Genomic DNA, 13,211 nt, shown 5'->3' with positions numbered 1-13,211 from the left:
AAGAAGTGACGTCAGCGGCTTAATTTGCCTAATCCTCCCCCAGGGACTTATTCCGGTGTGAACGCGATCTGTACTTAGTTCATCAGAACTAAAGAGTTCATCAGAACTAAGTTCTGATTAACTAAGTTCTGATGAACTAAAGTGGGAAAAGTACTGCGGTGTGAACGCGCCTAATAGTGCTCTAGGGGGAGATTCAGGTGATAAGGTGGGGGGGGGTGGTTACCTTGGTTGGTGATTGGCTAATGGTTGCACAATCCAAAACATCGTTATGACATCATAAAGTGGCCAAAATCTGATCAGCTCATTTTCAGACAGGTTTTTATATAAATGGATCAGGACAAAAAGAGAGAGAATCTTTTTTCCTGAAACTTTCAGAATCTCTTTACACAGAGGGGACACATGTTGATGTAGAAGAGACATGGAAAAGTGGATTTTGCATAATAGGTGACCTTTAATACTTTATTCTGATTTGGACATTTAAGAGGTCTGCTAATATTCGCTAGCAGACAGTTGTTAAGGATGTTGCCTGAGGGACTACTGTATGTGCAGTCATATCAATCCGCAGAAAGAAGTCCGGTCAATTTAACGTCAGCTGTGGACAACAAACATTAGTTTACTCACAGTGGAATACTTTGTGAATATACATCTTTATATTCGTTGAGGGGGCGTGGGCACTGCTGTGGCTCTGTCTCTCAGCCTAGGATGGATATTTGTATATATTTCTCATGGCTGATTGTAATAAACCCTAACCCTAATCAACCTAACCCTTTACACTTATATTTAATTAAAATGCCAATCCTCACACACTTAATGCATACAATATCCTGCTTTATATTGCTTACTGCAAATTGGTATTTAAACATGTATATTTTCAACTTTTTTATTGCTGTTTTATTTCTATTTTGGGATGTTTACATTTTAGAATAGTTTATTTCTTATCTTAATTTCTCTTTTTGTGCTGCTGCAACGCAAGCATTTCCCAAATCGGGATCAATAAAGTATTTCTTATCTCATCTTATAAGAAGTTAAAAAACAGCGCGCTAGACATCAGAGAAATCTGCAGAAGAAGACAGACAGGAAGTCTCTCCCTTGATCTTCCTTAGCAACGGTCATTATGTTGCCTAGCAGCGGTGTTATATCGAGTATTAACAACCTCTGAAATGTCCAATTAGCCAATCAGAGTCGAGTATTCAACTAAGCCGTGTAACCATTTTTGTTTGTTAGATATGGTTATGTCAGAGCTTTCTAATCTTAAATCACTCGTCTTTGCTCACAACATCTTAGCCTTTCTAACCCTCTTTGTGTGCATTCACTACACTTCATGCTCTTCTTCTATGATGTGAAATAAAGTCACCAGTCATGAGAAAACAGGTTATCATTAGTATTGGCTGAAAACAATCGTGCATCCCTTCACAACACCAAACATGAAATGCATATTATTCCGTCAAACAGGTCTTCTGTGTATTTTCTGTCTACAACACCAGACATACAGGCTACAAAAGAGTTGCAGTGGCTCAGTCAGTAGGTGCTGTGAGCCGTAGGGTCGCCGGTTCAAGTCCCCGACCAGACCTAAATATGGAGTGTGGACTGCTACTTGGAGAGGTCCCAGTTCACCTCCTGCCCTGCCGTGGTGCCCTTGAGCAAGGCACCGGACACCCCCCTTCCCCCCTCACTCCGGGCGCTGTACAATAGCTGCCCACTGCTCCTAGTTCTAGACTCCTGGTATTAGGATGGGTTAAAAGCAGAGAACACATGTCACTGTGTGTGCTGTGTGCTCTGCATGTGTGACCATTACAGAGGGTTTCATCCCTCCATATTCTATTCTATAGTTCCTCCTCCATGTATGCACTGCAACGTACATCGCAGAAGTACTCAAAGTATCCGGAAACAACTCGTTTAAAGAAAGAGCCAGCTCCTCCATTGTGCTTGTGTTTGATCCAGCAGGGTCAGAGCCGGCCAGCAGGGGGCGCTGTCGCCTCTTATATTACTGACACTCCCTCCATTTCTCTCTCCGTGCTTTCCCATGTGACCAAAGACAGTCTGATGGCTGGTGTCCATTACTGCAGGCTACAGATACTCTTCTTCCTTTACATACAGGATCTCATGGGCTGAGCTGGGAACCTGGAAGAGAGACAGAGAGATCATTCAGAAAGGTTTAGGGAGTAACGGATTACATGTATTGGGATTATGTCATTCAAAAAAGGTATCTGTAGATGTAATCAGATTATAAATTTGAAATGGGGTTTACTAGCAGGATTACAGTCTGAGTAAAAACCAAAGAGCAGATAGTGTTTGTTGTAAAGCATCAGATGTTATCTCAGATGTTTAACTGTGTGTATTAAACTAAAACGGAGCATCATCTGTCAGCTCAGATTTTAATTCTGCTTTTTTAAACTGTAGTGTGTGCTCATGAGTTTCATTGTTGATGTATAGACTACTGCCTGAATATGCTTGATGAAGGTTTTCCTTTTAAATAATGACATTTTTTTATCCTAAATATCACGTTTTTTTCTTTTCTAAGGTCACATTGTTCTGTTGTCTTATATAATACACTATATATATTTGTTATATAATATTACATTGGCTCTTCTTTTTCAGGGGTGAGCTTTAATATAAATGTTACTGTAGTGCGTCCTGTGTTGTCTGGAGAGGAGCGGGTCATAGGTCAAATGTGGCCGCTCTGACCTGTGAAGTCTAATGAAACAAAACAACAGAATCCAAGTTCAGCGAGCCATCTGCAGTTCATCTAAAGACCTTCAGAGACTCCTGGTGGACTTGTTTAAGTAAGTGTGGCTGTAGTTGTGTGTATGTTGTAGCAATGAATTAAGAACAGTGTAATATAAATGCCTGTTATATTTGAGCAGCACTGATAATTCAACTTATATTGATAATTACCAACTATTTTGATTCATCTTCAAAGTGATTTATTTTGCCAAAATGGCACAAAATGCAGTTTTTTTGCATTGCATTTGATATTGAGTTAATCCAAAAGTAACGCAAAGTAGGTTACATTATTTTTATATTTTGACACTTGGATTGTAACACAGTAACCCTCCTAACCCTGCTCACAGCTGTGGATTGATCCGACAATATGAATAAAAGGTCAACTGTGGGACACACTGAGCAGGAACACCTGTCGTTGGTGATAGATATCTTTGAGTAAGTATGAACTGTTAATGTGTGAGTAAAGGTTTAATATCTGGTAGTAAATGTATATACCTGGTTGACGCCTCCCACCACCAGCAGGCGGTCTCTGATGACGATGGAGGAGGTGGAGCAGCGGGGGGAGTTCATGGGAGACAACCTCTCCCACTTCTTCTTCTGAGGGTGGAAGGCTTCCACTGTGTCCAGGGCCGAGGGCTCGTGACCTACACACGCACACACACACACACGCACGCACACACACACGCGCGTGCACACACACACACACACACACACACACACACACACACACACACACACACACACACACACACACACACACACACACACACACACACACACACACACACACACACACCACATCATGAATTGACCACTTCAATCTCAAACAATGGTAAATGGTCAGCATTTATATCGCACTTTCCTAATCTCCGCAACCCTTACGGCACTTTTACATAATACAATAATAATAATAATAAACTTTATTTATATAATAATAGCTTAAGTGTATATAGCGCCTTTCTGGGGACATATAAAAAAAAAACATATAGCACCTTTTCATGCTTGAAAGTGCTTTACTTAAAATGACAATAACAAATGTTAAAAACAAGGTGTAAACAAACAGAAAGAGTTATATAACTGAACCATAAAACAATAAAACAATGAAACATGAACAGTGATACTACTCAAATATGACAATTGCCCCAAATTATAAGCCAAATTAAAAATTCCAATTGATGTTGCTGTTCTCAAGATCAAATGGGAAAAAGCAGCCTCCCCAGTTTTCTTGTAATGCACTCTAAGTACTTTTAAAAGTGAAACATTGGAAGTGTCCTTGCAGGTTGAAGTCAGCACAAATCAGCATTGACCCGTTCACACACATTGTAACACTAACACACATTCACACACACTTTTGGGTTAGGTATCTTTCCCTTGGACAGTTCAACATGTTGTCTTCAGTGGGGGTCAACCTCTCTTATAAAGTTACAACTTTAATCTTGTTCATTCTGTTTTTCAGACAGACGTCGCATTACACACTTCCCCCGGCTCCTTAGATTGTCCCTTATAGGCTGTGGTAGTTTACTGACTGGGATATAGGGTATTTCTTTATTTCAACATAAAGATATCAGTTTTTATTTAATGATGCAAACCTTCCCACTGGACTCAGATGTTGAATTTTGTTACACATACATTCAGTCATATAAACACTCGTTAGTTAACCCATAAGATTAGACAAGATTTAACTAGATTATATAAACTTTATTGATCCCAAGTTGGAAAATTGTTTATTTGGGATTTGTTTTAATCTTACATTAACCTTCCTGTTGTCCCGGGGTCAAATTTCACCAATTCCTGAATGTTTTTATGTCGGAATAAAGGGTTATTTCATATAATTGCCACAAAAATACTATGGTATCCTACTGCCTACTTTGTAAGATCGTTTATTTCATATAATTATGTGTTTTATTTAAATGTATATAGCATCTGGTGTCATTTTGTGCTGCCATTAAAGAAATTAAAATGGTTACAAAACAGTATTCTGATCTAATCTTGTAACATACCAGATCATTCATCAAGAAATGTTCCACTGACCTTAAAGGGGACCTATCATGCAAAATGCACTTTTGTACGTCTTTTACACATGAATATGTGTCCCCGGTGTTCCAGGGAACTCACCAAGTGTCAGAAAACACAACCCTCTCTATTTTCCTCCATACCCAAATCTCTAAAAAAGGGGCTGCAACGGATCTGATAAAAACTGATCCAGATTTGAACACTGTCCTGACGTCAGGACGGTGGCGCTACGGCTATTGGGCCAACTCCACCAATCAGGAGGAGACAGCCACGGCCATTGCCGTTCGAAAGCGCTGGAGACGCTGTAGTACATATGCCAGGCCTGTAGATGGTGCTGTTCTCACTGAATCTGCCCTTGCAAAAACAGAGCTAGAAAAGTGCAAATTGAGCAAAATGAGGCATGGCTAAAATGCATGATCTGTTTGGTATTTTGAAAAAAATAAAGTATAAATATGCCTTATATGTCCTACACTATATTATTCAAATATAGCATGATAGGTCCACTTTAACTATAGGCAAATAATTACGTTTGTGTCTTTATTTAACTCAAAATGTAGGTTTGGTTTTGTGTGAATGAGATCTACTGACTATTAATTCCAAAAAGAGAAGTTAACCTTGTGTTATTGAGCTGGAAGAAAGTTGGCTTTAATGTCCCAACACAGAAATGGGGGATGATTTATTCTATCATCTTAATAAACCGTCAAAGTATCTCTCACCCAGTCCTCCTGCTACCACCATGCGTCCTCGCAGGAAAGCAGAAGCAAAGTCAGCTCTCTTCGTCTTCATCGCCACCGTCTCCTCCGACTTCAACCAGCAGCCTGCGGAGGAACACACACCACAGCTGAAACGACCAGGAGTGTGTGAGCTGGTGTGTGTACTGTTGTGTATCATTAAGTCTCATTTAAGTATATAAACGTCCTTCTATATTTTCCTGCAGTTTGAATGAACCAGTCCTAATGTAAACTAGGGCTCATTCCCAGGCTTTAACACAACAGACTGGCCACCTTCTGTTCTCTTGCACTCGACAGACAGGAGGACCGTTGTCAGGCGAATGATCATACGGATGTTACCTGTCTTATGTCCCCTTTGTTATCTGCTCTCATCTGTATAAATGACATTGCTTTTCTGTGTAACGGGGTCAGATTCTTGTGCTACAGATAAGTCCACAACTTTGGTTTAAGCTTGTATATTTGTTATTTTCTTACCAAAAGGTGATTACGTGTGGAATTTCCACCACATGTACAAGCTCATAAAGTTAGTGAGGGCGAGGTCAGAGGAACTGTGGAGCTGAGCTTGTTTTCAGAGAGAAATGAACACACAGGCCAGCTGCAGCTAGGACACTACACACACAGACATACACACACACGCACGCACGCACGCACGCACGCACGCACGCACACACACACACACACACACACACACACACACACACACACACACACACACACACACACACACACACACACACACACACACACACACACACACACACACACACACACACACACACACACGCACACACCTGGCAAGGACACAGGAAGGTTGTACCTAACACTGAGCAGCAGCAGACAGAGAGGGGGCAGGCAGGAGTTGGAGTTAGGGTCAGAATATTACAAGACTAATGTTGGCTCGCGAGTAAACTTTAATCTAAATGTTACTGTAGTGCGTCCTGTGTTGTCTGGAGAGGAGCGGGTCATAGGTCAAATGTGGCCGCTCTGACCTGTGAAGTCTAATAAAGCAAAACAACAGAATCCAAGTTCAGCGAGCCATCTGCAGTTCATCTAAAGACCTTCAGAGACTCCTGGGTATCAGACTGTGAGTGTAGTTGTATGTAAGTTATTGTGTTGATTTAAGAACAGTGTAATATAAATGCCACACACACACACACACACACACACACACACACACACACACACACACACACACACACACACACACACACACACACACACACACACACACACACACACACACACACACACACACACACTAAGAAAGATAGTAGAAATTCTTGGTTTCGGTGACGGCTTTTGGTTTTAGTGTGCTGGTATTGATCTTAAAGTGCTGGGTGTTGATAGTGTTTTCTTAAATGTTAGGTTATAAAACAACGCCACATGTAGTTGTTGTCATTTTTATAGTATTTCAAGGTATTGCGTTTCCATCTTTGTTCTATACTTTGACTGGAAAGGGGATAGCAGGAATTCACCCGGTGCTCAACGTTCACAGCTGCTCACTGACTAACCCTTTCTAATACTATAAGACTTGGCATTAGTCTGAATGGCCAAAACAAGAAAGATCCAGCTAAATAAGTTGCACCAAAACATTTTCTGATCTCCCAGCAGCTGATAACAGCCAATAAGGAAGCTCCACTGCTGAGAATTGAACCTCACAGGTGCAGTGGAGAGCAGGTGCCTCTTCTCATCCACCACAAAACAGCTATTGGCAGCTTTAATACCAAAATAGCCAAAGCCAGAAAATCAGTCAAGTCGCAGGTGTGGAAGACTTCTCAATTCAAATGTTATCTCTCTAATTACCTGACGCTTATGACCCACAAGAAAGATGGTTCTCCAAAGACCTAATGCGGTCAGAGTGAAGGTGACATTTTCCTTTATATCCAGAGCTGAAGCAACCGAGGTGATAAAAGTGAAATTGAGAGAGATGAGAATATAGGCGTTCTCTTTCCCCAGCAGACTGTGCAGAGGTTGTTGTTTTTTTTTACTTCTTTGTTGCTGCCAAGTGTTGTTTATCTGAAGTGAGACCGGAGAAAACCATGACACAGGAAGAAAGATAACTTAATTAGGGAGCGAGGGAGAGAGAGGGAACAAGAACGAGAAAAGAGGAGAGAGAAAAAGCACAGAAATGTCTTCATTCTCTCTCGTTATCTTCCTCTCCTTGTTATTCATCCTCCTCATTTATTTCCAATCCTTTTCTTAAACAAAGGCAGAGACAACAAGGTGAAAACAAACAATAGACGGAGAGAGAATGAAAGAGGGATTATCAGCCAGACGGTGATTCCTCCAGCAGTGTGGAAATGAACAGAAGGGTTTTCTTTTCCAGCCTGGTTACACTGAAGATAACAGAGCACAGCTGGATGTCCACTCTGCTCTTAACACTGCAGATGTGAGATGTTAAATTCATTAGAGGAGTTATTTGGTGGTGAAAAACAGAGCTGCACTGATTTCAATGTGTCTGTAGCATTGTGTTTCCAAATGTAAGATGTACTAAAAGTTGCCATGCAATGCTTTTTGTGTTAAACGAGTAAAAGGATGTGTATTAACCTGTTAAGCCCCGAGCCTGTTTTTCAGGTCTCAGGCTCGAAAATGACATGCCCAGAACAAATGACTATAACTTCACTTCTAAAAGGAGTAAATTCATAATCTTTTTTCTCAAAGCAATGATAAACCTGTGAGTTGGATGTAGACGAGTCAGAATCAATATAGATGTTTTTTATTTTAAAGTAAATTCAGATTGAACATAGTAAAGAAATATAAATTATAGTGTCCGTCCAAAAATAAACCATTACTTATTGCATTGCATTCAAAACAAATGAATGTGTGCCCAGGTGTACATGTTTTTGCAATCCCATACAGTAAGTAAGGTAAGTTAGCCTTATCCTGTATTTGTTAAGTCAAGATGTATGTAACTAAAAGTCTGGGCAAGTCAATGGAAGCTGATTACATTGTAGTCTCTTTCATCAGCATCAGGTCATATTGAACATTTCAATCAATGCATTCCAGAAGAAAAAATTGGCAAGATTTTGGTGAAGTTGTTTCTTTTAAACTACATTTTAGTCTCTTGTCATTGTTATTGCATGTTGACTACTTCAATGATGATGATGATGATGATGATGATGATGATTGCAGGTCTCCCTTGAAAAAGAGATCTATGATCTCAATGGGACCAATCTGGTTAAATAAAGGTTTGAAATGAAAATGAAATGAAATGATCTTCAGAGTTTGTATGACGTTATTGGCTGTTCTTTTTTATTTTAGATACACTCTCATTTGTGTATAATGCAGTTTGCCATGTACAACATATCTAATCAGCAAGCCAGTTTATATATTCTGACCAAGGTCATAGCACTTTTTATAAGTTCTACTGCTATATTTTCACATTTGTTTTGCATTTTTGCACATTATTTACATTTAAAGTACGAAAAAGCATCTGATGGCGAATCAAAACATGTTAATTGCAAAATAGATAAGTGGTTGGAGGGTCACCCCTTACCCTATCTAGCCAGCAAGTATTGAGTATGCATTAGAATAAAGTCATTTATTAAATTGGATGATCTATTAATGATGATTGGATCTAAAGAGATGTTGGATCTACAAAAATCCTGCACTTTGAATCAGATTTCACTTCATACTTAATACTGAAAAAGTGAAATATCATCTATTTGGTTCCATTTAGCGGCCAATGGAGAATAAACTACAACATGAACGTACAAAGTGTGTGCAGGATGGAAGCTACAACAGCAGTAATTCCTTTATAAACAGTGCGACTGTCTGGATGTTGCTTTTAAAATTACCGTTGTGTCAACACATCACACTGCAGACTTATCATCGGGTCCTCTGAGAGAGAGCGACTGCGAGCTTTATTCCTATTTACTTTGGAGGGATTACACACGTCTTTGCACCAAGATTTTCTTTTGTGCGATGGAGGGAAAACACCAGCACGCTTTATGCTGCTCTGGAGGGAGACAGAGGAGGAGAATAAAGTGATGGAGAGGCAGAGAAAATACAGAGAGAGAGAGACAAAAGAGCGAGGGAGATGAGGCGATTCTCTGAAGACGGGCTTTGTACAAATTTCTTCCACAGCTCGCCTCTGTAATTGTCCATCGTGATTAAAATGAGAAGAGGATGGTGATTGCTCCTCTGTCTCTGATGGATTATTTCTGTCTGTGAGCTGACCACACTTGGACAGAATCCCTCTATTATTGTGTGGCATTTTCAATAATCACACATTGGCCCTTAGCGATGGCCAAAACAAAAGCACATTTGCGCTTTTCTCATTTCTGCTTGATTCCTTCTGCTTTGAGGTATTTTGGGCAGTTTTTAACGTGGGAATACATTTATTCCTAGTTGGTTCCAGAGGGATTGCATCATTTGTGTTTTTTGTTGCTGTTGCCTGAGATGCCTCAGAGAAGCTTCTGATGTCTTTGTATTCTGTTGTAGAGACAGTAAAAGCAGAATAATTTCAGCTATTGGCAACAGAAAATCCACTTTAGAGGGATGGTTCACCCAAATTGGCAAAAAAAGTATTCCCATCTTGTGCATTTCTGTTTTAGTTTCAGCATCTGAGAAAGCATGAAGATTAGATGCACAATAAGACTATAAGTGACATACTGTATAACTGAGTCACATAGCAAATTCAGTTTTGTTTCTGTCCCTTTTAATTATCTTCTTACAGATTAAGATTGAGTGCTCATGCTCTCCATTAATACTCACTTTATCTTGTTTTTGGAACTGTCAATAAGTCAAACTATATATATGTGTATATATATACTACAACGTCCGACAGTCCTTGACTCATTGGGCCCCAAAATACTAACTCCTATTGACTTACATTAGGAAAGAGACGTCTGTAAAGTGGATAATAAAAAATAAAACGCAAATCAACTTGCCAGGACGAACACTTGAATAGCTCTTATTTAAATCATTAAGGTCTAAAAGTCGTAAAATGCGCTACAAGCTGAATTTGTTTGCCTCTCCATTCATTCAACTTATCAGAGACTGGCTGTGAGGCTACGGTAATGAATCGGAGGCTAAAGAAAAACTCAACATGCTCTATGGGCACCCATGGAAATGCACCAGCCATTGAAGCATATTTGCATAGTGGCCAAACCATGGTACTACACTTCGATGTCAGTGTAACGTCATTAGGCCCAAAATACTTCTTCCCGTTGACTTACATCGGGAAAGAGACGTCTGGAAATCAACGTATAATTCTTCTCTTATTAACTATTCAGCACGAACACTTCAATAGCCCTTATTTAAATCAGTCGGGTCCTAAAGACCCAGAGTTATATTCCCTCTACATTCATTTGACTGAGCCCAGAGCGACAGATTGGAGGAAAACTCAAGGAAAACTCAAGTACACGTGACTCTGGTTGATCCGGGTACTTTTCAAATCTACAGTCAATCCATTTTGGGCTTTATGCTCCACTGAGCAACTTTCCTCAGACACTTTAATAACCTCAAAACTTGGACAATTAAATCCACGACTATCTGCATCGTTACAACAAGAAGAACTGATAATTCCTTCTCAGTAATTTGCATAAAGGCAATTTTTCATTCTGTGTTCATTTTCTTTTCCACACTTGCGTCTTCACTTGTTGCCACCTGCCCACAGCGCCAACACACCAGCTAACAGGTGCGTGTCTTAATACTGCCGATATGGAATGGAACAGTAATAGAATATCACTGTGTGACAGCAGATTGCATGACTGTGTGTGTGTGTGTGTGTGTGTGTGTGTGTGTGTGTGGGGGGAGATATTGCTGGAGATGGATAATAAAGCAATCTGTTTCTGGATCTTGTAATTTAAAACGCTCCCCATCCCCTGCCCTCCCCCCCCCCGCAGCTCATCTCCCATCTCATCTCGACCAAAATTAGATTGGAGAAACAGGGTACGGCTGCCTAGTGTGTGTGTGTGTGTGTGTGTGTGTGTGTGTGTGTGTGTGTGTGTGTGTGTGTGTGTGTGTGTGTGTGTGTGTGGATATGCGTCAGTGTGTTAGTGTGTAGTGTGAGGCATTCTTTCCCTCTCTGTCTCCTACACAAGGCAAACTTTCAACAGCATTATCATACATTAACATTATCACTCCCACATTCTGCTTTTATTTATTTGGCTTTCCAAATAACCTCTCCCGACGTGTGACCGTATCTCCATCTGTCTGAAATGACTTATCGATTCTTGCTCTACCAATTTCTCCTTCCGGTCCCTCCTCAATTTGTTCACCTGTTACTTTTGGGGGTGCCTTTGCAGGGCAGACGGAGAAGTCATTTCAGCGTGTTGTGGGACTCAGTGCGTGCACAGAATTAGGATGAGAGCCTGTTTGGGTGGAACACCATGTATCATGCTGAGGTTAATGTGAACAGATGCTTTGTCTGACAGCTAAGTGTCTGCTGTTAATAAGAAAGAGATTTAATGCGTCCTTATCTCTTTCTACACTGACAAGCATCTATTTACTGATTGAAAACTTGATAAACAGGGCTTTTAATTTACAATTTTATAGGATAAGCATAGCGAGTGAGATAGGATAATTTAGAGATGTATTTTTGTGCGTCAATACTCGTGATTTATTCTTCTCATTTTCAGCTTCATATTAGTATTTTGTTCCTCTACTGCACATGTGTCAAACTCAAGGCCCGGGGGATAAATCAGGCCCTTGGTGGATTTAATTTCGGCCCGCAGGATAATCTCTAATTACTATTAGATCTGGCCCGCCGGTATATTGCACGCACACCTTCACTCAACCCTGAGGGTCTCCTCAGCTCAGAGCCTGAGCCCAAACATTGATGAACTTGCACCCAAGATGAGATGCCAAGTATCTGGCTTGAGCTAGCATCACAGAGCAGCACACTGAGTTTACATGGATGTTTCCTTCTGCACTTTCTTTCAACAGGGTTTGTTTTTTCTTTGAGGGAAATAGTTTTTTTGAAGCTGTTGTTGGCCTGTGGAGAAATGTAATCATAAGAAATGACTCGGGAAAAGCTGCAGATAGAGCCATAAGCAATGAATGCAACTGATTATTTAATGTTTAATGTTGTTTTTATAGGCAATCATTTAAGATTTGTTAGTTCCAGGTTTAATATGTGCAATAAGTTCATTTCAATAAGTTTTGCAATAAACATTGAACCAGTCCAGCCCTCGACTGGTACCTATTTTAAAATGTTGGCCCACTGTGTATTTGAGTTTGACACCCCTGCTCTCCTGTGACATGTCTCCATGCTTTAATGTTCAAAAAGCTCTTTATTTTTCTCATACTGCCTGTGCTGCAGCACTGTTGTGTCTCGTCAAATGTGTTAGTTATGTTCATGTATTTTGTCTGTCATTTCCTGTTTTATTTTGTACTTGTACCTCTTGTCTTTCATTTCAGGCCCTGTTTTCTTCCTCCCCCTGTGTGTGTCAGTTAGTCTTGTTTGTTTCCCCGAATGGTCGTGCCAAGCCTCAGCTCTGAAAGGGTCGCTTTCACTCATGTCAGGTTTTGTTATGTTTGTTTATTTTGTTAGGCTTAAGTTTTTATTAAGTCCTCTTTTTGTTACGCTAGTTTTTTCCTCCTTGTGAGCGCTTTTTGTTATTTCCACTACCTACTCTGTTAACACTAGAACCGCCAACGGGTACATTTTACCCGCAGCTGTTTCTTGATTCTATGTAACTTTTTTTCAATAAAATATTCAAGTCTCCCAGTCCGTGACTTTTCCTGAAAGTGTGTTATGTAGCACCCTCTGTTGTTAAAAATGGTCAATATGAAGTC

At 40.2% G+C, this 13,211-nt stretch overlaps 1 protein-coding gene across 1 annotated transcript in view; it reads right to left on the bottom strand.

The window, feature by feature from the left end:
- Positions 1-759: 759 nt before the first annotated feature.
- klhdc8a (kelch domain containing 8A) overlaps positions 760-13,211 on the bottom strand; it is a 30,339-nt gene continuing 17,887 nt past the window's right edge. Inside the window, exons 6-8 of the mRNA XM_034121882.1 lie at positions 5,454-5,555; positions 3,220-3,368; positions 760-2,121 (exon numbers count right to left, since the gene is read on the bottom strand). Coding sequence (XP_033977773.1) covers positions 2,068-2,121; positions 3,220-3,368; positions 5,454-5,555 — 305 coding nt within the window. The 3' untranslated portion in view covers positions 760-2,067. The remainder of the gene's footprint in view (positions 2,122-3,219; positions 3,369-5,453; positions 5,556-13,211) is intronic.

The sequence above is a fragment of the Trematomus bernacchii genome, unplaced genomic scaffold, assembly GCF_902827165.1.
Source record: "Trematomus bernacchii unplaced genomic scaffold, fTreBer1.1, whole genome shotgun sequence".
NCBI classification, from domain to species: Eukaryota; Metazoa; Chordata; class Actinopteri; order Perciformes; family Nototheniidae; genus Trematomus; species Trematomus bernacchii.
The sequence above is the reverse complement of the archived record's forward strand: the minus strand, read 5'-3'. Positions and strand labels throughout refer to the sequence as shown.